The sequence below is a fragment of the Nyctereutes procyonoides genome, unplaced genomic scaffold, assembly GCF_905146905.1.
Source record: "Nyctereutes procyonoides isolate TBG_1078 unplaced genomic scaffold, NYPRO_anot_genome, whole genome shotgun sequence".
Taxonomy (NCBI): domain Eukaryota; kingdom Metazoa; phylum Chordata; class Mammalia; order Carnivora; family Canidae; genus Nyctereutes; species Nyctereutes procyonoides.
Genome location: NW_026575125.1, coordinates 73,253,736 through 73,280,076, shown reverse-complemented (window position 1 = coordinate 73,280,076; position 26,341 = coordinate 73,253,736). Strand labels below are relative to the sequence as shown.

Genomic DNA, 26,341 nt, shown 5'->3' with positions numbered 1-26,341 from the left:
GGAGAGCAGATATTTGTTTTTCAGAATGGTGTACTTCCACACTTGATCCTGTCCATTAGGTCTCCCTCAGGCCTTGTGGTTAAGGTGTGAACAACGGGCGTGTTTGGAGATAGGCCTGGGGGGAGGGAGAAGAGAGATGGGGAGAGCAGGAAGTGCTATTGGAGGGGTAACATTATCCTTACAGGTTCATGTACACATAATTCACTCCACAATTGAGATTGGACTTAGTGTAACTCTCTGGCCCTGTTGACCATTTATATTTCAAAAAGTGAAAAAGTAAGCATAATAATACAAGGTCTTTGTTTGGGCACAGAGTCCCCTGTTTATTGAACATTCTTAAGTTTGCAGAGAAAAGAATGTATCATCAAGTAGGGTAGAGTTTCTTCTTGAAAATAAAAAACAGTGATAATGTATGTTACTATTAGAAAGATAATTACCAAAAAAAAGAAAGATAATTACCAAGTAGACCAGATTCTCATTGTTTTATGCTCAGTATGTTCTCTCCCTAACAACAATCTATATCAGAAATAAAATTATCATCAGATGATTATTTAGTACTCAGGGAGTCAGGGCAAGCTGATTCAGCTAGATGTTGGTGTTGTCAAAGTAGGTGGACATCTAATTCATTTAGTGTTGCTCATGTTTTTCCCCCTATGTAGGTGATCAACTATAGGTAAATCTTTCATACTTTCCCTTTATGGCTTCTAGGTATTTGATCATGCTGAGAAAGGTCCTTCCTCTCTCTAGGTTACAAAAATAGACTCTTTGTTCCCTTCAAACGTTTTATAAACACATTTCAATGTTTTCCTTTTTTTAATTTTTCTGTTATGTACAGTTGTGTGTATTGTAAAGCAGGTGTCCATTTTCAAAGCTTACCTTTTCCTGACAGCATACCTTGTGGAAGGACTTTTTATATCACTAGTTTGGGGTTATCTCCAAATATTAATTTTCTCCATAAGTAGAAACATTATTTTTATGTTTGCTGCTCTTGAGGCAGGGTACACTGAGCTACTGTTGGTAATGTCTCATATTACAGAGCTCATTTCCTTAAAAATATAGAATAGTTTGGGTCGTTTCTTAGCTCAAGACTAGGAAACAGGGTCTGGGGCACCAGTTTACCTTGAAAGGTATAATACAAGGAAACAAGTGCAAGGGGGAAAGGAAAGTGAGGCCAGGAAAGAGAGAAAGCAAATACACAGGGCTACGTTAGCCACCTGGACAGAACTTTTCAAAAAAACACAGCTGATTATATTGTATGATGTCTTCAATAAGGATACATAAAATCACCATTTCTAAGAGCAGTCTATGTAAGTGGAAAAGATGGAAAAGAACTTATCTGTCAGCTCTCTTGAGTAGTCTCCACTGCTCAAAGTCCACCCCACAGGGTGAACTTGGCAGAAAAATTAACCAAAAAAGAAGTATAAACACAAAATTTGCCTGAACTGCATCCATTTGCTAAACCTACACTTGGGGTGTTTATTGAGACAAGGAAAGTAAAATATGAATTTTAAAAAAAGAAAGCCAGTTTTCCAAACCTTGAAATATTATGCTTTGGGTGCCAATTTAAAAGAGAACTATACTCCATTTTTGTAAAATTACATCTGAGCACATTTGACTGGGATAGACTCACTTAAATCCCTAAAACCTTTAGATGAGAACAAAACCAAAATATCTGGAGTCCCTGGGTGGTTCAGTCAGTTAAGTGGCTGCCTTCACCTTGGGGTCATCATCCCAAGGTTCTGGGATTGAGTCCCACATAGGGCTCCCTGCTCAATGGGGAGGTTGGTTTTCCCTCTGCATGTTGCTCCCCATGCTTGTGCTCTTGCTCTCTCTCAAATAAATAAATAAATAAATAAATAAATAAATAAATACTTAAAAAAAACAGAATATCTTCTGAGTTTCTAATTTCCCTAGTTTCCCAGGAGCTGCCATCATCTCTAAACAAAACACTGCCTCTTCTCTGTCCCCATGATCTGCCACAATCCTGGCCACAATCCTAGAGCTGTACCCTTCCCAAAATGCTGGAGAATGGCAGGCTCCAATGTGGAAACATCAGGACATCAGTGTGTGGCTTGGCCAGCCATGTAGCCTGGCTAAACCAGGCTGTCACACATCTGTCTCACGCAGCACTTCCCAAAGTCCAGGTGATTAGGTTCCAAATACTACCAGGTGTGGGACATCAGAAGTACACACAGGGCACATAGGGCTGTGCCACGCTAAGACTAGTTCCTTCCCAGTCTCTGTTCAACAAGACTTCCAGAAAATTTTTGGCATCCAGTCACACCTTGGGCCACCACATTACCACAGCAATGAGAATTATTATTCTGTATTAAATGCCCACTGGTGCTTGACCTGGTGTCATGGGAATTAAATGGTCACAGAGGCACAGAGAGCCTGCAGCCAGTCATCTCCCAGAAGGAGGAAATAAAGATAGAAGTGGGAAGGAGGGAGAGGGGGAAAGAATGGGAGGGAAGGAGAGGAGGAGAAATCTGCCAAGAGCAGATGGATGCTAGTCAGGCCTATGCCCCTGCCATATGGTGGCTTTTTATTACTTAACCTCATTTTTACCCACCTTTAAAATGAGGTTAAGAACAAAGGGTTGTGGAAGGGGAGTGGGTAATGGGGTGACTGGGTGTTGGGCACTAAGGAGGGCACTTGATGGGATGAGCACTGGGTGCTATACTGTATGTTGGCAAATTGAATTTAAATTAAAAAATAAAATAAAATGAGGTTAAGTAATAATAGTCATTCAGCACCCCAAATTCAACATGGCTTGATGTAAATATTTTCAATTAGCAATAATCGCACCTCGGATAAACCTCGTTGGCTACGATACTGCCACTGCGCAAAGCTAATGATGTGAATATTTTTAAGGTTTTTTTTATGCATTTGAGAGAAAGTATGAGCAGGAGAGTGGGGCAGAGGGAGAAGTAGACTCCTCGCTAAGCAGGGAGCCCTACATGGGGCTCAGTCCCAGGACCCCAAGATCACAACCTGAGTCAAGGCAGAGGTTTAACTGACTGAGCCACCCAGGTACCCCGTGAATATTTTTTTAGATGTTCAAGCTACACATCTGGTCGGAAAATAAGTCTCATTGTCTCTACTTTCTCAAGCATCTCCAATAAATACTTTTTAAGGGGAAAATTAGAAAATTTTTAAATCAGGCTCTGAAAATGTATTTACAGTATCGTCTAATTTTATAAAAGTCCCTCAGCACCCCAACTTGAACATATCAATACAAAGGTGCTCAATACCCAAAATGCTCATCCTATCTGACATATAGGAGCACCATGATAATAAATATTCTTTCCTCTGTTTCTCATCTAAACCTCACCTATTGGCAACTCCCAACACTTTACTCTTTCTTCTATACCTTGCTATGTGGGTATCTAGATAAAGTTACAGACTCGACATAAAGAATATCATCTCCATCTGTGTCTTCTTTTTTTTGTTTAATTTTTATTTATCTATGATAGTCACAGACAGAGAGAGAGAGAGAGAGAGAGAGAGAGGCAGAGACACAGGCAGAGGGAGAAGCAGGCTCCATGCACCGGGAGCCTGACGTGGGATTCGATCCCGAGTCTCCAGGATCGCGCCCTGGGCCAAAGGCAGGCGCTAAACCGCTGCGCCACCCAGGGATCCCTCCATCTGTGTCTTCTATCAAGGAGAGTTTTGTGTCAAATATCTAATAGAGGCATTATACAGACATTTGGTTCCATACAAAGCAATTTTAAAGCAACGAATTGTTCGTGTTTGGAAGGCTAGTGGTTCTACCTCTTACTAATGGAGGGGTCTCGGGAAACTTACCTAACTTCTCCAAGTCTCATTTCTTCTGTAATAAAAATATAGTATTTACTTGACAGGATTATTGAGGAGATCAAGTGGAGAGGGTAGAAAGTATATAAAATGCCAATCAGTGCTGACAAACAGTAGATACCACCCACTTTTTCTTCATTAATATACATATCTGGTACATAAATGCGTTGCTTATCAAATTGGAGTAATATTCTTTAAAAAAGAAAAAACTCAAGGGCTTCTACTTTTGTCTGACGTTATCACTATAACCAAGAGAAAAGCATATGAATTTATTTAACATAAGTTTTGTATAACATGAGTCCTCATAAGGTAATGAAGATTCAAACAAGTGGCAAAATCTAAGCGCTTATATAGCAGGTTGAAGGAAGACAGGCAATTGTGTAAAAGCAAAATACGAGGATACTAAAGGAAGATAAAATTTATTTTAGCAAGATCTGTTCGTACAGAGTTCTCTCAGCCTCAGCTCCTTATCTCTGGTGATAGAAATATATCTTTCCTCCGGGTATAGGGAAGATAATTTTCATATGGGATTTTTTTCTCCTCCCTTCAGGAAGAAAAGGGTAGGTCAGAGCGCCTTTCTTATACCTATTTTCCAAATGCTTTTAGTTCAAAACAATCTTTATGCCAAAGGAGCATATTTGGGGGCATCATGTTCTACCAACTTTCACTCTCATATAAAGTTTAAAACAAAAAAACTCAGAAATTAAAAATCAAACCATAAAACTAAAAAAAATTAATTTAATGAGATTGATTAAATGTTGCTTTGTTGTCTCTAAATCACAAGCTGCAATATGATTATGACAGCGACACAACAGCATAGATTCCCTTGATTTAAACATTCCTTCAGTAGAGGGAGCTTGATTGACTCCTCCTCAACCTTTGGCCAGCTCCCTTAACTCAAACTACTGCAAAACCTATATCAGTACAAAATAATGTACTCGCTATGGAGCAAATGCATTCTTTAAGTATTAAATATACTTTTACATTTTTCTCACTGACTAGAAACATAACTTCCCTGATCTAAGATGTCTTTGATTTTTAAAGATTTTTTTTAATTTTTATTTATTTATGATAGTCACAGAGAGAGAGAGAGAGGCAGAGACAAAGGCAGAGGGAGAAGCAGGCTCCATGCACCGGGAGCCCGACGTGGGATTCGATCCCGGGTCTCCAGGATCGCGCCCTGGGACAAAGGCAGGCGCTAAACCACTGCGCCACCCAGGGATCCCCTGTCTTTGATTTTTAGATACATCATTATTTTACGTGCCACTACAAAAGGAAAACAATACTTCTAATTAAAGTATGGCACAATGTTAAGATGCCATCAACTGTCAGATGCATACTAACTTCAGCAATACCAAACTATGGGGGAAAGAAGTCTATATTATGATCTGTGAATACAGTGGTGCTATTTTGTGCCATAACAATTTAACCTAGCACAAAATTTGTCTCCCAAGTCACCAGTTGTTTTCCAAACATCTCCATTTTTATCCTTTCAAGCCCAACTTACTTAACTGTCCCCCTTCGTAAAACTTCACCTGAGCACTGTCGCCTATAGAAGTTTCCTCATTGCCGGGAAGGGTTTGGCCATGATTAGAGGCTCGTGGTTTTGTTAGTGTGCCTTTGTTTCCATACATCTTAACTCTCAAAATAGATCATAAACTCAAGGATGTGATACATTTTTTTTTTTGCTGGTTAAAACACACTTTATTGATGAAACACAAGTTGAAGATTAACAAATGTAAACCAATAGAAAAGTATAGTTTGTTTATGATTAATCTGCTGTCAGTTTAGGAAGAGAGTAAAAAATATCTCAATCTAGGTAGCAAGATGGAATCAGTAAATGCTTTCTTTATACAAGCTCTGGTATTCATTAATTCGTTAAAATGGTCCAGCCTAAAACCAGCCACCCCAAGTAACATCACTATTGATGACCCTTGATAGTCATTATCCCAAAATAAGAGCTGAAAGGATCTCTTTGCCACGTAAGCACAGTGGAAAACAAAGAATTTACAAAATGCATTGTTCCCAGTGCACACTAAAAAATGCTTTCGATATTGTTTGGGACATACCCCTAATTAGAGTTTGGTCAATACTTTTAGGACTTTAACTTTCACCACCAGATCATTGTGATTTGCTAATGCCTTGATTTTCTTAACACACACTCCAGATTCTTTGAATAAGAAAAAAAGTGAACTTCTGCTGAACTCTTTCTTAGATGACGCGAGCCCTTCGTTTTTTATGTTGTCATTTATATTCTCAAATAGTGTAAGGATGTTAAGAAGAATCTCTCTGTCCCATTCTTTATTAAAGAGGGAAATCAATTCTGATGGGACTTTACAACTGACCAGCTCCCTGGTCATGGCTGGATTTTCAGTAAAGTTTATAATTAGTTTCATAATCTGAATCTTGGTGAAGTAATTTCCCAGAAATAACAAAGCGAAAAAGTCTGGAAAAGAATAGGAAAGCAAATGTTGGTAATGATTAGTCACAGTCATATTGGTCAACAGTCGTAGTCCAGCCATCTGCACAGCTGAGTCCAAGCGACAGATCATGGTATCATCACATACTTGACTGATGTAGGTCTTAATCTTTCCCTGATTTTCAGCATTCACACTCAAGTTATTAAGGGCATTGTAAGCTTTTTCCCTGATAATAGGATCTTTGGTTTTTATCAGTTTTGCAATAATTGGAAGACCACCCAATTCACGAATAGCATTTTGGTTAAAAGAATATGCGGCATTGTTACCCAGAGTGACCAAGGCTATTTCTTGAATAAAAGGATCATTTGATCTTTCCAGGATGTTAAGAACCTTTTGAAGGTCAGGAGCACCCAGAATATCGTCAATCTTATAGGGAAAGTTGAACTTGCCCCTGCGAACAGGCCATGCCGTGGCTGGAGTCCTGGTGCTCTTACCTCGAGTTCTTCCCTTGGTTTTTCCACTTGCCCTACTTCCAACCCTTGAATTCCTGGTGGGGTGGCAGCCTCCACCTCTGCCTCCTGGGCAGGGTAAACTGGGTGCAAGTGTCCTGTTCCCAGAGATAGTGCTCAACCTGGCACCTCTCCCAGCTTTTGCGCTTGCCTGTTCCTTCAGAGTGTTGAAAAGGGCTTTAGCCTTGGCCTCTAGACCACCTCCACTCTGGGCCCCCACCTGGGCTGCTGCCTTTACATCTGAACCACTCTGGAGTTCCATGCCCACCTCAGCCTTGACCTTTGCTTCACCCTGAAGTCTAGCTCCAGTTCCCATCCCAGCATTAGCCTTAGCTCCTTTCCCAGTCTTGACCCCAGTCTCTACAATATCAATAGATTCCTCCTCCTCCTCGTCTTCTTCATCATCGCCATCCCAGATTTTCTCACTCTCGTCTCTTCCCCAGGTCAGTCTGTACACGCAGTAGCAGGCTCCAGCCCCAATCACCACACCAGCGGCCACGCAGCCAGCTTCCCGAGTACGGCCCATGCCAGGGTGAATGTCTGAGCCAAATTCTTAACAGGGTGGAGGAGCAGGATTGCTCTGGCCCAGAGGACTGCTCCTATGTTGGGGACAGAGTCTTCAGCCACAGCTGGCAGGCCTTGTTGTAGCTGTTGATACAACAGAAGCTAGGAATGAAGGAAAGATTTAGGGCATCAGTCTCCCTGTTTTGTGCCTTTACATGCCCACAAACTGAACTACAGACCAACAAATGGATGAGGACGGGACAGGGACTCAGAGCTGGATCACTGATTCCTTTCTTCTCCTGGGAAGGGAATTTTGAAAATGTTCCCCACCTCCAGATTCCCCAACCTTTTGTTCAACCGTTCCCACCACTCCCGCACGTTAAATTTAAGGTCTCTGATCAGTTCCGTACCTCCCCTACCCCTTCAGATGTCCTGGGGTAGCGGCATCCTGACATACACCGGTGCAGGTCCAGGCAGTTTCTTCCTTCTCTCCCTTGCCTGGAAATCCACTGCGTCCTGCAAAGCTGCATACAAAGGGGTGGGGAAGAGGATGCTGAATTTTCAAGGGACAGAAGGACCTCATCCTGGATGGGCCACACTTCCCTCTCTGGAATCTCTAGCCCCTGTCCTAAGCAGCCCAACCATCCACTCCTCCGCACAGAGGTGTGTCTTTGAAATGCATTATCTCCCTTCCCCATCTCCTTTATGTTTTTCAATCTTCCACCCGACCGCACCCTATTGGAGTCAGTCACTTCGTTCAAAAGTGACACCACAGCCCCTTCCCTGTAACAAAATGGATGGTGGCGGAGAGAGTGGAAGACAGACGAAAAATGCACAAAGGTCTCGCACTCGTCCTTGTCTCCGCCACCCACACCATCTCAGAGTTACCAGGACACTCGTCCCTCCATCCAGTATACCAACCTCCACTGCTCTGGGGCAATTTCCCTCCTCCTTATTAATCTCAGTTTCCCCCTCCTCCAATAAAACCTAAGGACTGACAACTCTGGGACTGAATGACTGAGGGACGGAGTGACGCCCCCCCCACCCCCCCACCCCGACACTGTACTCTAAAGAGTCATCTGGAGCAAGATTATCCCCACCCCCACCCACTTCGGGATTCTCGAGACACCCAATCCCCCAGCCACTTCCTTCTCTGTCCTGTACCTGCAGAGCACTAGGTTTTGAAAGCCCTGAAATGGTAAGAAGTGGACGGGGGGGGGGTTCAGGGGCCCGCTCGGGTTTGCAGTCTTTGCAATTCTCCACCCCCAAGCATCCCCAAATAGTGCCACCACCCTCACTCTGACCTACTTTTTCTGAGCAATTTTCCCCTTCTTCCTGCTTCTAGGGTTGAACTGGCCCTGAAGTGCAAGATCCACAGACGCACAAGCGACAGGACAGAGTCGGCTAGGCGGACAGAAGAGCACTTCAGAGAGTCCCAACACCAGCTTTTCCAAATTCAGGATCCTGGTTGACAAATGGATTTCATCTTTGGGCCCCTCAACCCTACCCCTACTTCGCAGGGCTCGAGGATATCAGCCCTCTTCTGCCCGCCGTCCCTTAACCCACTCCCGCAGCCCCCACCCTCAGCAGTCGGCCATTTTCCCAGCAAAAACCACACCCCTTTACCCCTTTGGAACAAATGGAAAAGGAGGCGGGCCGAGGGACTAGGGAGAACCTGGGGAGCCAAAGAAACCCCCCCTCCCAATGCATTCCCACCCCCAACGACAGCCATTTTCCCTGTGGGCCCCGTCACATCCTTTTTCCTACATAAAATAAGGGGAAGATAGCCGGAGTCAGAAAAGGGCAAGTGAAGACAAGGACCTCAACCATCCCCACCCCTCCGGGGACTGCGGGGCCATCCCACCTTTACGTAGACCAGCAGGGATTAAGAACAGATTCTTTACTCGTTTGCTCTGAGTGGTACAGCGCCCTACTACTGCAAGACACGGGGAATGACAGACGCACAGCCCCAAGACTCTGGCTTGGTAGATGCCCCAGCACACAGAGCAAGAATCTTAATAACTGCCCTTCCCGGTTCAAGGCACAGGATGCCAAAGTTTCCGACAAACTCCCTCTGGTCTGGGGTCTCCCCTGGAATCCAGACCCCGACGCCCACCATTTTTTGTTCTTGGAAGAGTCTGGGATAGTGCAAGATTATAGAGAAAGCAGGCCTTGTCCCTCTTTGGTCTCCACCCTCCGCTACCCGCACCGCAGGGGTCCCCAAGGCAGTGCCCATCCACACACAGACCTGCTGGGATCCGGGCAGTAACCTCCTCCTCCTCCTTCCCTGGCCACCGCCCGCCTGCCCTCGGGGCAAAAAGGAGCTAGTAACCGGACCAAACCAGGATCAGGATTAGAAGGGCGTCAGCAAACGTCGGCTCCGGCTCACGTGAGGACCACGTCACCCAAGAGTTCAAGACCCCAATTACCACTCCCACCAGCAGTGCGGCAGGAGCAGGCCCACCCCTTTCCGTCCCAGCTACATCAGGTCCTGCCACTCATTTCCTTCTGCCAATCCCAAGGACCGAGGAGAGCTTCTGCTTGAGGCTGCAATTTGCTTTTCTCTGGTTAACAGGGAGAAACTGCATCTGTTCCCTTGTCCATTGGTCTTTCTTTCCTCTTTGAGGAATAGTTTTTTTTTCCTCTCCTTTCTCTACTCCCTATCCAATTGCCTCTCCCCTTCTCTCACGTTCCCCCACCCCCCGCCCTGAAGGGCCAGCATTCTCCCTGTACTCCTTTATGAAAAGGGGGGAAAGATCTCAGAAAAGCATATACGTAGCGGGAGTGTCTTACTTTCTTAAACTTTCCTGCTCATTTTTTTAAATCAGTATTGCATTACTTTTATACTGAGAAAATAAAATGATCCTATTTTTAATTGAGTAAAGAATTTAAGTGGGAGGGAAAACCTGAAAGGCCTCGTTAATTACATTACACGTACATATAATACAAGAAAAAATGTTTCTACTGCTTACAACCAACTAGCAGCTTTCAAACATACTAACCCGTTTAAAAATTGAAAATATTTTTCATATGATCTATGAATTAGTCCACAAAGAGATCTAATCTTTAGTCGTTTAATTTGGGCCATTTAATGTAAATGATCTACTCCTTTTCCTACTTTTGAATCAACTTAGAATTTGATAAAACAAAAGCAACACAATCCTGTCTTGTTTGATTAAAGAAAGACATGTATTTAACGTCCCAAAGTCTTGGCTGAATGCTGCAGGAACCCCTTGTGATTTGATGGCTGAACACCTGCCCCTAGATTAGATTCCAGTCCACTAAGGCAGAGGCAGCTGAGGGTGGGAGGAAGGTAGAAATGGTCTGGTTTCTTGGCTTTGTCAAAAGAGAGGGAGGAAGGTGCTGCCCTCCTGCCTTTCCTGTATTCCAAAGCCTCTTATTCCCTGCATTCAGCTTCTTGATTCTGTTGCTCACTCTAAAAGTACACATGGACAGGTGACCAAGAAGGTAAATGCCACCCTTACTCAGGGGACCAACTTGAGGAACTGTCTTTGGCTTCTTCCCTTTCTTCCTCCCCCCTCCCAAATTCCCTCAGGGATGTAGAAGGGACTGCTGTTCCCACATATCCCTGCAGCTGTGGGTTTCCATGAAGAAGAAGTGATTGCTGGCTGGAGGAAGCACTCAGGTCTGCCTGTTCTGCCCTCGATCTTGGTGCCTTATTAACATTGCTCCTAACACCGTCTGCTGCTACCACCTGGCTTGAGAGGCGCAGCCAGCTGGGCCTCTTACCTCTGGCCTCCTTGCCACAGGGCACCCAGGGAGAACCTAGCCTTGCTGTAGGGTCACTGCCTGCAGCCCACACCCACTTTGCTGCCCCCTGGCCAGATGTGTGCCCAGGCCCCAGGGGGTCTCCCCCTGACTATACTGATTAACCTCGAGTAGGTTTTCTCAATGAGCCGCCTCTGTGGTGTACCTGAAATTGTATTAAAGTTATGCACAGGGGCAGCCTGGGTGGCTCATAGGTTGAGCATCTGCCTTTGGCTCAGGTCAGATCCTGGGGTCCTGGGATCGGGTCCCACATCAGGCTCCCTGCATGGAGCTTGCTTCTACCTCTGCCTGTCTCTCTTCCCACCCACCCCTCTCTCTCATGAATAAATAAAATCTTAAAAAAAAAGCTATGCACATACCTATGTTCATTTTATGCACATACCTATGTTCATTTTACCTAGGTCATAGCTTTCATCAGATTCTCACAGGCATCTATGACTTAAAAAAATTATTAAGAACTACTTGCCAGGGATCCCTGGGTGGCGCAGCGGTTTGGCGCCTGCCTTTGGCCCAGGGCGCGATCCTGGAGACCCGGGATCGAATCCCACATCGGGCTCCGATGGAGTGCATGGAGCCTGCTTCTCCCTCTGCCTGTGTCTCTGACTCTCTCTCTCTCTCTCTCTGACTATCATAAAAAAAAAAGAACTACTTGCCAGGAAAAAAGTTCTATCCCCTGAATAAAAATAAAAATCTCTCTCTCTCTCTCTCTGTCTTCTTCCCTCTCTGCCTCTGTCTTTCTCATTATACACATTTCTTTTTTTTAATGTGCAAACAATGCAGAAATGTATAAGGTAGAATGTGAAAGTGCCCTGCAATTCGTGTTCCACCACCAACCACTATTAACAGTTTCCACCTTTCTTCATACAAATACAAAAATACAAAAAGTATATGTATGTATGTGTCAAGTTCCAAGTTAAACAACAATACACACAATGAAATGGCTGGCATTTAGTGGCATAGTGTGCAATGAATCTGCACTTTTTTTTTATTTATGATAGTCACACAAAGAGAGAGAGAGAGAGAGGCAGAGACACAGGCAGAGGGAGAAGCAGGCTCCATGCACCGGGAGCCCGACGTGGGATTCGATCCCGGGTCTCCAGGATCGTGCCCTGGGCCAAAGGCAGGCGCCAAACCGCTGCGCCACCCAGGGATGCGAATCTGCACTTTAATTTGAGAACCAACATCTTTAAAAATTGAGCCTACGTATGTTGATTTTTATGATCTCCAACAAATGTTGTTCCTTCAGGTAGGTTATACCCATTACTTGTAAAGTTTATTCTTAGGTATTTTGTTGTTTTGTTGTTTGGGGGGATGACATTCCTTTTATGCTTCTATTTTCTACCAGATTATTGCCTAAAGAGAAATAATTATGATATATTTATTTTTAGTGACCTTTCTTAATATTTCTGATAGTTTTTCAGAGCATCTGACTTCAGCTCAGGTCATGATCTCAGGGTCCTGGGATTGAGCTGCCTCCCCACCCTCCCCCATTGGGATCCCTGCTCAGTGAGGAGTCTGCTTGTCCCTCTGCCCCTCCCCCTACTCATGCTCTCTTCATCCCCCCTCAAATAAATAAATCTTTAAAAATAAATAAATAAAAGCTGTACTTTCATAACCCTTTATATAAGACTGAGAAAAATTCAGTTGTCCACATCATAATATTAGGAGGGAGAAAGAACCAAGGAGAATTGCCATAAACCCTGTGCTTATTGTGAATATGTTAGTAAGCAAAAACAGACACTGATTCTGCTCTCGTAGTGGAAACAAGCCTTAACGAAATAATCACACATACAAACCAAAAAAGTATTGTCAATGAAAGGAACATTATTAATATAGTAAAAGAAGTTGCAGAGTCTGGGGATCAAAGAAGACTTCCTTGCTACGGGGGAGGGGGGGAGTTTGAGATGAGATGAAGGAAAGCAAGTATTAACTAGGAAAGGAGGAAAGTAGAAAATAAGAATGTTTAAATTCTCCACCTTTCTGATAACCACCATGATAACCCACACACCTGAATCCTAGGATAAATCCTGTGAAAATCACTGTTAACTTTTTATATATATCAACAACAACAACTATATGTGTGTGTGTGTGTGTGTATACACACATATATATATATGTAGGTACATTGTATGTGAGTGTATATACACATATAACTTTTAAAGATAATTTTGGGTCATAGAATGCAAACTGTTTGTTCACCTAATATATTGTGTACATTATTTTATCAGAATAATATCCTTTAGTGTGGATTTACCAAAATTTTACCAATGTATTACTGATTGATATTTAGCCTCTTCCCACACTTGATCTATTATAAAAATGATAAGCTGGAGACCTTTGTACACATATATTTTGACAATTGTGACATTACTTCTTTACAATAATTTCCTAGAAGTGAAATCACCGGGTCAAATTAGATGTTCATCTTAAATTATATCCATGCTGCCAACTTTCACCTCGTAAATTGTGACATATATATTCCATGTTCTACTCCAAAATTTTCAGTTTCTTTAATTATGAGATTAAGCATCTTCTCATAGGTTTGTTAACCATTTGTATCCCTTTATGAGTTGGCTTTCCCCATTTCCCCATTACACTTTTCATCTTTTTCTTTTTTAAAAAAAAGATTTTATTTATTTATTTATTTGAAAGAGATAGAGAGAGCACAAATGGGGGGAGTACAGAGGGAGAAAGAGAAGTAGACTCCTTGCTGAGCAGGCTCCATCCCAGAATCCTTGGATCATGACCTGACCTGAAGGCAGATGCTAAACCATCTGAGCTACTCAGGTGCTCCTCATCTTTTTCTTATTAATACATAAGAACTTTCTGTAAACTATTGAAATGAGCTCTTTGACTATTATAAGTGTTATATAAATATATTCCCAGTTTATAATTTTCTTTGGACTTCTGCAATAGGGAATTTTTAAATCTTTATGATACAAAATTTATCGATTACTTCTTTACATTTTTGGGATTGTGTGTCCTACTTAGGAAGGCCTGTGTTTTCTAATTTTTATATACTTTTTTTAGTTTTTAAATTTTTGACTCATATGGAATTTTTTGTTGGCATTGCTTTTGTTACCATAAGGCACCAGCTATTTTACTCGCCATTACTTTTGGACCATTTGTATAAATGTCAACATGGTGAATAAAGCAAGTAATATCCTAATGCTATTGTGAATGCATTTTCTCCAGCTTTATCAAACACATGAAATTATTTTTTCCAAATAGCAAATTGTCCAGTGCCAATTATCAAATCATCTTTCTCTAGCTCACTGATTTAAAATGCCACCTTTATGGGGCACCTAGATGGCTCAGTGGTTGAGCATCTGCCTTTGGTTCAGGTCATGATCTCAGGGTCCTGGAATCGGGTCCTGCATCAGACTCCCTGCAGGGAGACTGCTTCCTCCTCTGCCTATGTCACTGCTTCTCTCTGTGTCTCCATGAATAATTACAATCTCTGGGTGGCGCAGCGGTTTGGCGCCTGCCTTTGGCCCGGGGCGCGATCCTGGAGACCCGGGATCGAATCCCACGTCGGGCTCCCGGTGCATGGAGCCTGCTTCTCCCTCTGCCTGTGTCTCTGCCTCTCTCTCTCTCTCTGTGACTATCATAAATAAATAAAAATTTAAAAAAAAGTGGTTGGCTTTTCAAACTGTGGAAGGAGCCACAATGTCCTCCAACAGATGAATGGGGGAAAAAAGTGATTGGCTTTTGCAGTTGATTTTATAGCCAGCCTTTTTATGGAATTCCTAAAGCTTCTTTTTTTTCTTTTTTAAAGATTTCATTTATTTATTCACAAAAGACACACAGAGAGAGGCAGAAACATAGGCAGAGGGAGGAGAAGCAGGCTCCATGCAGGAAGCCCGATGTGTCACCCGATCCCGGGATTCTGGGATCACACCCTGAGCCAAAGGCGGATGCTCAACCAATGAGCCACCCAGGCATCTTGAATTCCTAAAGTTTCAAATAGTTTGTAGTTGATTCTCTTAGATTTGTTCCATTTGCAGTAATGATCTTGTCTCCTCCTTTCCAATATTAATATCACATTCCCTTCTCTGATAATTGCATTAAGTAGTAACTTCCAGAACAATGTTAAAAAAGTGTGGAAAAACTGGCATCCTTGTCTTTTTCTGGAGTTTTATGAAAATGCTTCTGGTGTTTGGTCCTCAAGCCTGAAGGACTTCTTAGTGAGAACTAGGGCCGTGGAAGAAGGACTTGCTGCAGGAGCTGAAGTCTTAGCCTGTTACTGCCAGTATACTTATCAGCAGTCACTACCAATAAAACACAGGCAAAATCAGTGAGGGAACAGGGAAGAAAAAAATTGTCTTCACTCTTCCTCCAAAGTCCTGAAAGTGTATTCCATTCACCAAATTCAAAGAGACTTCACCTGGGAATGATGCCCAGGGAATACAATCCATGGGAGTCAGCCTCCCAGGGCACAGAACAGGACCCAGGGGCAAGAAATTGATCAGAAGGTGAGGTAAAATACGGGATAACCATCCCTTTAGCCACTCAGCATGCATTTTGCTCTTTACTCCAATAAAGAAACTCTCATCTCCTACAGAGAGAAAGGGACAAGAAGACCCAACAGCCTCTGTACTGTCACTGAGGAATGTTAATTCATATCTCCACCTGAAGCCTAATGTATAACAACCATCTCCAATATTTTTCACATGTAAGAGAAAGGAAGGAAAAACTAATTATCGACAAAAATACACCTAGCTACCACAGCTCCCCTCAGTAGTTGGTCATGAGGCCAAAGCCAATAATACATTTCACATCTCCCTTGGCTTTTCACAGTTCTTTCCCTGATGTAGTGACCCTAACCTTCAATCTTATCTTTATTGAGTTTCTGCATTTTCCCATTGACCAGGACTATTGGGCAAATGAATAATAAGAGGTGCCTTAATGACATACCTGGGATCCAAGCATACTTCTCCTGTTCTCATCATATAGCAGCAATTCTATTCCCCCTTGACAATGGGATTCAGTCACTCCAGCCAGTACAGTAACCTCTTTCTCTGCCTCTCAGTTCAATTGCATAAGGAGATAAAAATGGTCAGGTTGCAGGTTCAACTTTGAATTTAATGGAACCATGGCCTTATTCCATGTTGGAAACATTCATCCCTTGGAAAACAGAACCTCCAAACCTGATGAGCTCAAGGTTGTGGAGAAAAAAAAAAAAAAATATATATATATATATATATATCTTTTGGGGGTTAATTGGTGTGATAGTGAGAGAGGCCACTCCCTCCTCCACCCTTTCATTCCCAGACTTGTGTATCCTCACTATGAGGGACATACTACCATATATCAGTCACTGGTTTTAAAGCGGCCATTGTATTCTTGTAGTATAGCACTCTCAACCTGGAAAATCTGATCCTAGAAGTAAGCCTTCAGTAATTCATTTACTTTTCTATCAGGCAATCTGCTTCTGCATGATGAAGTAAGTAATGCCGACTAGTGAATCTTTTGATATGATTCCATTGTTTTGTACTTCATCTACCATTAAATGAGTTCCTTGGTCAGAAACAATGTTGTATAGGATAGCCTGATGATGATTAAGCCATTCCGGAAGTCAATGAATGATGGCACTGAATCATTGTGAACAAAGAAGGTAAATGTGTGTCTGGAATATAAATTTATTTTCTTTTTTTTTTTATTTATTTACAATAGTCACACAGAGACAGAGCTAGAGAGAGAGAGGCAGAGACACAGGCAGAGGGAGAAGCAGGCTCCATGCACCGGGAGCCCGACGTGGGATTCGATCCCGGGTCTCCAGGATCGCGCCCTGGGCCAAAGGCAGGCGCCAAACCGCTGCGCCACCCAGGGATCCCTATAAATTTATTTTCTTAAGGAAAAATTTATTTTCTCACCATGATGAAAGATGTCCCATATAATAATACTACCACCACGGGGCTGACTGTACTCCCAGGAAATACTGTCCTCATCATCTTATTTTGTTGTCAGTTTGGGCACTTAGCAGTGTTAGTACAAGGTCAACCTTGGTGAGTGGAAGTCCATGCATAGCCTCCATAACATTGATGTTAATCTAATACAGCTAGCACAAAAAAATAGGGACCATTATCACTAAAATGCTATATTGAATTTGATCATATTTTTTCTACTTTTGCATTTATATTTATAATTTATATTGACCTCTGAATTCCTCCTTGTTTTGGTATAAGTCCTATGAAACCTTATATAATTAATTGGGTAGATTTTCACATCCACAAGGATGAGGAATGCTGCAGCTCTGCCTGAAGGGACTGAATTGATTTGGAAAAGGTAGTAGAAAATTCCATGCATTTTGACAAGCACTGTCAAATAACAATGGAGATCTTGGTGGAGAGGCTAGTATCACTAATATGAGAAAAATGTCAGAATAGTCACAAGTTTCCTAGAGAGAACCAGGGAAAGAGACAACCAATAAAAGCCCTCTTGAGATCATATAAAATTGTGGAGATAAGGAAGACTGTGTGTATATGCCAGGCTGCATCCTCTTAGGAAAATTAAAGACATGGAACAGACTTGAAGGGATTCCCCAAGCCACACAGAGACCCACAAACACAGGGCAAAAGCCTCACTAGTACAAATTACTTACACACAACCTTTGACCAAGCACTGACTAAATCATAAGCTACTTTGACCCAGGAACAATTCCTAGAAAGCCAAGATTAAAAATAAAATCACAGTCATCCTTGGCAGTCTGAAAGAATGTGTGAATGCCCAAGGCTATATACCTTTTAGGAAGCAATCAGAAAAGAAACCTCTCTAGCTGAATGGAAGAGAGGCAAAATATGTAAACTCACTGAAATGTGAGAGCAGCTACACACATATATAGTGATAAAGGGTAAAAATCTAATTGGCTGAGGGAACTTTTTTTTTTTTTTTTTTAAAGAGATGGATTTTATTTTATTTATTTATTTATTTATCATAGTCATACAGAGAGAGAGAGAGGCAGAGACACAGGCAGAGGGAGAAGCAGGCTTCATGCACCAGGAGCCCGATGTGGGATTCGATCCCGGGTCTCCAGGATCGCGCCCTGGGCCAAAGGCAGGCGCCAAACTGCTGCGCCACCCAGGGATCCCCAGGCTGAGGGAACTTAAGCACAGCCTTTGACCAATAGGTGACTTAAACTAACCCACAAGTGAAACCTAAGTAGCCAAACTAAAAGATAAAAACAAGGGAGAAAGATCTGTGCTGGGACATCAGAGATGCACACTATGTGTATGTGTGTGTGGAGGGGGTAGAAATAAAATTCACAGAATTAGTCCCACCAAGTCAACAAACAAATAAACAAATGACCAATAAAACAATAATAGTGATCACTGAGAGGAGTATCGGTATCCAGGGTTGCTATACTACTTAAATACCCAGCTTTCAACAAAAGATTAAAATACATACAACAACTGTATATTAAACATAAAAGACGGTATAAATATACTTTGTTGTAACTCTATGTTTTCTATTTGATTTAAAAGACAACTTCATAAAGCAATATGAATAAATCTATGTTGATGTACATACACTGTATGAAGATATGATTTGTATAATAATTACAATGCAAAGGAGTGGGTAGGGAATGGAGCTATTAAGAGCAAAGTTTTGAAATTAAGTTGGTATTGATCTGAACTCGATTTTTATAAGTTAAGTTGTTCACTGTAATTCCCAGGACAATTACTAAGAGAATATATTTTAAAATATAGTAAAAGAAATGACAAGGAAATGAAAATGGTACACTAGAAAATATCTATTTGGCATAAAAGAAGAGAACAATAGAGGGATAGAAGAAAAAAGACATAAGTCATATAGAAAACAAATAACAAAGCAAAATATGTCACTCAGAGAAAGACAATTATCATATGATCTCACTCATATGTGGAATTTAAGAAACAAAACAGAGGATCATAGAGGAAGGGAAGGAAAAATAAAACAAGGCTAAATCATAGAGGGAGACAAACCATAACAGACTCTTAATCATAGGAAACAAACTGGGGGTCGCTAGAGGGGAGGGAGTTGGGCGAATAGGGTAACTGGGTGATGGACATTAAGGAGAGCATGTGACGCAATGAGCACTGGGTATTATATAAGACTAATGAATCACTGACCTCTACCTCTGAAACTAATAATACACTATATGTTAATTAATTGAATTTAAATTAAACAAATAAATAAAATGAAAAAATAAAACATTAATGTGAAAAAAGAAAAGAAATAGCAAAACAGCAGATATAAATTATACCTTATCAGTGATTGCATTAAATATAAATGTATTAAACAACTCTTATTTATTTATTTAGATTTTATTTTTAATCAATGTCTACACCCAATGTGGGGCTCAAACTTAACACCCCCAAGATCAAGAGTCACGCTCCACTGACTGAGCCAGCCAGGCATCTCTTAAACACTCCAATTTAAAAGCAGAGATTGCAGGGACACTTGGGTGGCTCAGTGGTTGAGCTTCTGCCTTCAGCTCAGGGCGTGATCCCAGAATCGGATGAGTCCCGCATTGGGCTCACCGCTGGAAGCCTGCTTCTCCCTCTGTGTATCTCTCTCTCTCTCTCTCTCTCTCTCTCTCTCTCTCTCTCTCTCTCTCTCTATCTCTATGTGTGTGTGTGTGTGTGTGTAAGAATGAAGCAAGAATGAAAAAGGGGAGAAATCAAATTTTAGGGCACTATCAATGGAATGCCTCAGCATACTTTAGAGTGAATTATGAAGACAGACTGAAACTCCAAAACTATCTCAGGTAGGGGCAAGAGGGCTAGGCTTTTATATACAGCATCAATAATCACTGGATGTGGGCCTCCTTGAGAATGGGATATGATCTGAAACAAGATAACTCTCAGCTGACACATTCCTGGAAGAGGGCTGGCAGCCAAGGACTCTCTGATGGCAGCATTCCTAACAACCAAAGTAAAAAGGCTTCTATTGCTAAAGGAAGCTCTGGGCAAGGAATTGCAGTGTCCACGACAGTCCACCCCTTTCCCCCCCCAGATCTACTTCACATAAATTCTGGGATCAGCTCTTCCAGGAGTCTGGTGGGCCTCTCTTGCTAAGAGAAACTTAGGACAAACTACAGCCCTCAATACTGCAGCTGGTCTCAAAGCTGCAAATAATCTTATTCTCCTTCCACTAACAATTATAGATCTCCATCAGTCTTAAGGTCTTTGTGGTTTGCCTGGTAGTATGACCCAGACCCTCATTCCTGGTCATCATGGTTTTCTCAGAATGGTGTTGCTATGCTTGTGGATACCCACATACCATGCCCGCCATTCTAATAACAATGCTTGGGTTTTTCCTCCTTAGCTTGTCAAAAGAGATCTCCCAAGGAGCCACAGGTGTAAGGTGAATGAATGATGCTAGTGCATCACTGGAGGATCCACTATCCGGAGGATAGGATAGCGGATAGGATCCGCTATCATGGAGGATCTGCTCTAGCTGATTGTGCAGGTGCTTGTATCCTCCTGTCCTGCTTGTGCTTGATCCTGTGTACAAAACTTCTATCTGGTTGCTGGGCCTGCCCACTCTTATACCTTGGTTGATCTGACAGAATTCTGTTCATGTTGGGCAGTTCCAGCTGCACGGTCACTTGATGTCTTGTGGCTAGGCATTCCATCTCTATCAGGATGCAATAGCATGTGAGAAGCTGTTTTTCAAAGATATATAATTCGAGGCACCTGGGTGGCTCAGTGGTTGAGCATCTGCCTTTGGCTCAGGGCATGATCCTGGGGTCCTAGGATCGAGTCCCGCATTGGGTTCCCCACAGGGAGCCTGCTTCTCCCTCTGCCTATGTCTCTGCCTCTGTGTGTGTGTGTGTGTGTGTGTCTCAAAAATAAATAAAGTCTTTTTTAAAAAAGATATATAATTTTCCACTGCATATGGCATGGTTTGCCCCAGAACCTATATTCTGGACTAAGCTCTGACTCTCCCACTAGGGCTTATCAAAAATTCCTTGTGGCATCTTTTGGCAACATAGACACCTCTAATGCCATAGGGTCTGTCTGTTATATGCAGCAAGTGGGAGGACTACTTGAAACCACAGGCTGGACCTGCTACAAGACCTTCTCTTGCTCTAGGCTCCACCTGAAGCTAGCAGCTTTTTGTGCCACCTAGTCTATGGGTAGGAACAGTAATTCCAGGTGTGAAATCTGTTGTTTCCATAACCCAAAGAAGCCTACCAGGTATTGAAGTTTCCTACTTCATAGAGAAAGTGAAAAATGCAATAACTTGTCCTTTAATTTGGAGGGGATCTCCTGGCATGCCTCCCAGCTCATTCAACCTCTAAAACCTGCAATGTAGCCAGCCCATGGATTTTTGTAGGGCTTATCTCCCATCATTTGGAATACATGTGTCTTAACAAGGCTTCCAACGTGCTAACCACTTCTTACTCATTTTGATCCAATTAGCATGATATCATCAACATAGTGGACAAGTGTATTCAGATGGTCTAGATATTCCCAAACTATATGATAGAGGATGGGAAAGTTAGTAGACCTTTGAGGAAAAACTATAAATACTGTTGTCTGTCCCATATGAATATGAATATTTCCTGATATTTTATTCTGATGGGGATAGAAAACCACATTTTCTGAATCAATAGCTAATTACTAGGTACCTAAGGTCATGTTATTCTGCTTTTGTAAGATATTGTATCTGACACGGTGGCTGCTTGGTTGAGTTTGCAATAGTCTGTCATCTACCAGGCTCTGTCCACATTTTGCAGGGGCTCAAACTGATGCATTGAAAGTAGATATGATGGGGACCACATCCCAGCATTCTTTAGGTCTTCAAAGGTGGCACTAACTTCTGTCATCCTCCCCCAAGATGCTATATATTTTCATTTGTTATCTTGGCCAAGGATGGTGAGGGCGGTTTCAGAAACTTCTTTTCATCTACAAAGCTCTGACTCCACAGGCCAAGAAACCAATGTAGGGTTTGTACCAACTACCAAAACGTCTATTCCATTTATACATTCAGAGACCAGGAACATAGGCAGCAGGTAGGTTTGTGGAACCAGTGGAGCCACTGTAAACCCAACACAGGCCAGGAGTCCATTTAAAACCAGGCTACTATCCTGCCCTTATTCTAAGAAGGGGGGACATGAAGACATTTTAGGTCTGGGTATATCAACTCATAATCAGTGTCCATTAATCCTCAAAATGTTTGGGTATACCTCTTTTTCCTGCAAACAGTCACATGCATAAATGAAAGACTAGAGAAATCATTACTACACACATGTACGGTTCTTCTGCCTGGGCACTCCAACTTCTTTAAACAGTGCGCTCTGGTTCAAAACATGACTTAGGATCAGAACTGGGCAAGGAATTGTGACTTTTTTATTGAGGCACTGTCCCTCAGACTCCTGGGCATCTTTGATTTCTTTCGGTTGTTCACTTTGAGTACAGATTGTTGGCTATTTATTTTCCCCAGGGCACTGTGTTATATTGACCACATGGTCTGCTAACTACCTCCTAACCTATTCACCAGAAGCACTGTGTTCTATTAAGCATCCCCACAGCTCTCTGCAGACCAAGCCCCCCTGCCTATCACTCTGACCCTGCAGTGCATTATGGTATTTGCATCCATCCAAATTCTAATGCTTATGTGCCATCATCCTGCCTCTTTGTTTCAGGCCATCACCATTTCCATCTGTGATTCCCATCCTTTAACATCCTCTTCTACTGTGAGCCCTGGCCTGTAGAGGCAAGCCACCGCTGAACTTCTTAGCAATGCTGCCATTCCTCTCACCAGTGCATTCCTTATAGTTTTAGCAAATACTGTGCCCTTTGGGTCCTCTTGCAGAACATAATCATCCAGAGAGTCTTCTGGACATACACAAGTGTATTTATTCTATCATTCCTACTTCCCTGAGTCTTTAATCTTTTCTCCCCCATCTGCTATGACAACTCTGGCATTTATACTTCACTTAATTCTTTTTTTCCCCCATACTTGAAGAAGCCATACTAGTAGTGAGTTTACATGATCTCCTGGGATCTTTCCCAGGTATTTTGGGAGAGAACTCTCAAGACAATTTTCCCTTATTCGATTTTATATTCCAGCTCCGCTGATCAAGACCCTCAGAATTCAACACCAACCTTCCCCCTCAGCACTTGCTAGTCTAGTACATGCTGGCTAGGTCCTGTAGTGTCTACTTGGGGTAGTCCCTTTCCTTCTTTCTTAGGCCCAGCACATCCCCAGTGAAGGTATGCTGTGACTTAACCCTATATTTTAAGGCCCAGTGGCCAGGATGGGAAGTGGGGCAGATTCTGAGGAAAATACACATTACCTCACAGCAGAAAGGGCTCTGCATGATCAAGCAAGGTAAAGCACTAGCCCTTAATAGGAAGTAGTGGGACACTTCTGAATGCTCAAGGTGTCCAGGAAAATCTGAGGATATAAGATTTCTAGGAATGTCAATCCAGAACTCCCCATCCCATGTGCCAGGGTCCCATTCCTTCCTAACCAGGGCCCTGATCTTGGCATAGCAGTCTTGTCTTAGATGGGATTTTAACTTTCTTTGAGGCTTGCTTTCAATAAATCCTGGGCCTGGGCCTCAAATTTCTCTACCCTCTCTGTGGAAAAAATAAGGGCCTCTTTATATGCTACAAATGAAACCCTCCAGGTTTCACATATAGCATTTGTTGATTAATTTGGCTTCTCAGGGATCCCTGGGTGGCGCAGCGGTTTGGCGCCTGCCTTTGGCCCAGGGCGCGATCCTGGAGACCCGGGATCGAGTCCCACGTCGGGCTCCCGGTGCATGGAGCCTGCTTCTCCCTCTGCCTGTGTCTCTGCCTCTCTCTCCCTCTCTCTCTGTGTGTGACTATCATAAATAAATAAAAATTTAAAAAAAAAATAATTTGGCTTCTCATTATCTCATTATTTTTTTTTCTCAAAGTCAATCAAGCATAGAAGTAGCTACCTAATTTACTGGCCTTCCTTATACTCAGCATTTCCCACATATTTCTCAAAATTCTGCTACAAAGAACCAGCCAATGCATTCCCTTTCACCAGTGCCATCCCAGTTCACCATCAGTGAAAGCTCTAACAATTCCTCTGTCACCTGTTCCAGGTGCTAAACTACTCCACCTACCATCAGTGATGGGGTCCACATTGCCAGCTGGGTAGAAGGTAATTCATTTCCAAAATTTCACCACAGTGCATGCTTTCCTGAACTACTCCTCATACCAACTGTTGTAAATTGGCTTCCTGGAGAGCAGACTCAGAGTTCAACATGAAGGGCTTTTATTAGGGAATGCTCTTGAGATCAAAATCTGTAGAAGGGAAAAGAAGGAATCACGATTGGACAGAGGGAGAAGTTAAGCTGTCCCTTTTGGGGCAAGAAGGCCATGTCAATCAGCCACGGGAAGAAAGTACCCCAGGAAGAGAGTATGACCTTGGGGGAGGTGACTTCCCAGCTGAGGCAATTCCTGAAAAGGGATGACAGCTGAGGGCTGTCTTCTGGCAGTACTCCTAGCAACTAAATAATAACATCTTTATTCCTGAAGGAGGATTAAGGCAGCAGATTGCACAATCTACCACAAGTGTGACATCATTTTTTTTCCACTAGAAATTTAGTGGCCATTGAATAATAGAATTGAGAGCAGTTTTACTTTTAAAATGGTGAATAAGATTTAAATTTTCAAACATTTACATTTATAGCTTTAGTTAAATATGTTTAAAATTCTAATTTATATCTTCGAAATATCTGGACATCAATAGGGAAGCCTCTATTTATACTTTTGCTCTAGTTCCCTGAAACACTACAGACAGGCCTTCTTAGCCCAAATCCATCCATTTCCTCTTGGCAAATTATGCAAAAACTCCTGTTGTGTATTATATAAAACTCAAAAACTACAGATAAGTAAAAAAACAGGCAAAATTACCCATTAATCTAACACCCAGAGGACACTATTAACATTCTCAGAGTATATAACAAAGCTTATCCATAATTTAAATATATACTTTAAAAGTATAGCATGCGCTCTTGCAGCCTATTTTCCTCACTCAAGATTATATGTTGAATTTTTCCTAAGTAAACAAGTGTAGATGCCCATCCTCATTTTCAGTCTCTGCAAGATGTTTCAATGTGTAGACGCACCCTAATTTGTTCAGCCAAGTGCCTATTTTGAAACACTTGGGTCATTCACAATTTTTCTCTTCAAAACAGTATGAAGACGTACAGCTTTATACAAGCCAGTTATTTGATCATTTTCTGTAAATGAATTTCTACAAGTGGAATTACTGGCTCAAAGAGCACGCACATCTTAAAGGCTTCTGAAACATGTATCCAAATGGACCTGTACCAATGTATGCTCCCACCAGCCCAGCTTGAGAGTGCCCTGCTCACCACCTCCTCATCCTACTCGGGGGTGGGAGAGAGGTGGATCTTCTACAGTATTGATGCCAACACCACTCTCAAGGATTCCATAGTGGCCCTGTCTTAATCAATCTTCTAAAAACAATTTCATAGAAGCACTAAATGTTGTTCTTTCTTCTATTATATTTTCTTATTTCAAAATAATAACTAATGTATTTACTTACATAGACACCAGAGTTGGCCAAGAAAGAGAATGTTTTCCTCTTAAATGCCACCAGGACCCTAAAATAAAATCACCCCTCTCCATATGCCCTCAAGATATGTTCTATCCCTTCTTTGTTCTAAGATATCTCTCACCTCCTTTTTCCCCTTGCCATTTCTTGTGGCCAGTAGTGAAGTCTCATGATTTTATCATCTTGTGCCTGGACCATGGCAGTAACTTCCTAACTTGTGTTTCAATCTCCAGTGGCCACTCCTGTCCCCACCCCAACTCTGATCCATCCTGCACACAAATCAGCTACATCCTCTTCCTTTCATTTTCATTCCTTTGGTCACAGAAGGCTTTGGGGTCTCCCAGGGGTGAATGGAGTAATATTCAGACCTCGGTTTAGTAATCAGGGATCTTGATGAAGGGGCTCACCCAAACTGAGGGATTTACTTTCCATCATTTCCCTCCCCACACTTGGAACTGCAGGCGGGCCAGCCTCCTCTCTGGAACAGGATTCCCACCTCCTTGCCTTTCTTTCCACCTCTCTTACCTCCTCCAATGCCCTCCCACCCCATTTTTATCCTATCCTTCAAGCCCAGTGTATCTAAGTATCCCCCTCCTCCATAAAACTTTGTCTGAGCATGGTGGCCTACAGAAGCTTCTGCACTGCTCAGAAGGCCATGATCAGAGGCTCATGGTTTTGTTAGTATAGTTTTGTTTCCATACATCTTGCCTTTCGAAATAGATCATAAACAAGGACAAAGATGTGTCTCTT

General features: G+C 42.3%; 1 protein-coding gene and 1 pseudogene across 4 annotated transcripts in view; both read right to left on the bottom strand.

Moving 5' to 3' along the window:
• Positions 1-2,694: 2,694 nt before the first annotated feature.
• Positions 2,695-2,853, bottom strand: LOC129519015 (U4 spliceosomal RNA; annotated as a pseudogene).
• A 2,588-nt stretch (positions 2,854-5,441) lies between these two features.
• ARMCX1 (armadillo repeat containing X-linked 1) overlaps positions 5,442-26,341 on the bottom strand; it is a 29,070-nt gene continuing 8,170 nt past the window's right edge. Inside the window, exons 1-4 of one of the 4 annotated variants that reach the window (XM_055338957.1) lie at positions 9,498-9,640; positions 8,558-8,713; positions 7,660-7,773; positions 5,442-7,393 (exon numbers count right to left, since the gene is read on the bottom strand). In XM_055338957.1, the coding sequence (XP_055194932.1) occupies positions 5,892-7,271 (1,380 nt within the window). In that variant the 5' untranslated portion in view covers positions 7,272-7,393; positions 7,660-7,773; positions 8,558-8,713; positions 9,498-9,640 and the 3' untranslated portion in view covers positions 5,442-5,891. Of the gene's footprint in view, positions 7,412-7,659; positions 7,774-8,557; positions 8,714-9,497; positions 9,641-24,131; positions 24,313-26,341 lie in introns of those variants that run through there. The other 3 variants (XM_055338954.1, XM_055338956.1, XM_055338955.1) reach the window with 3 other exon arrangements.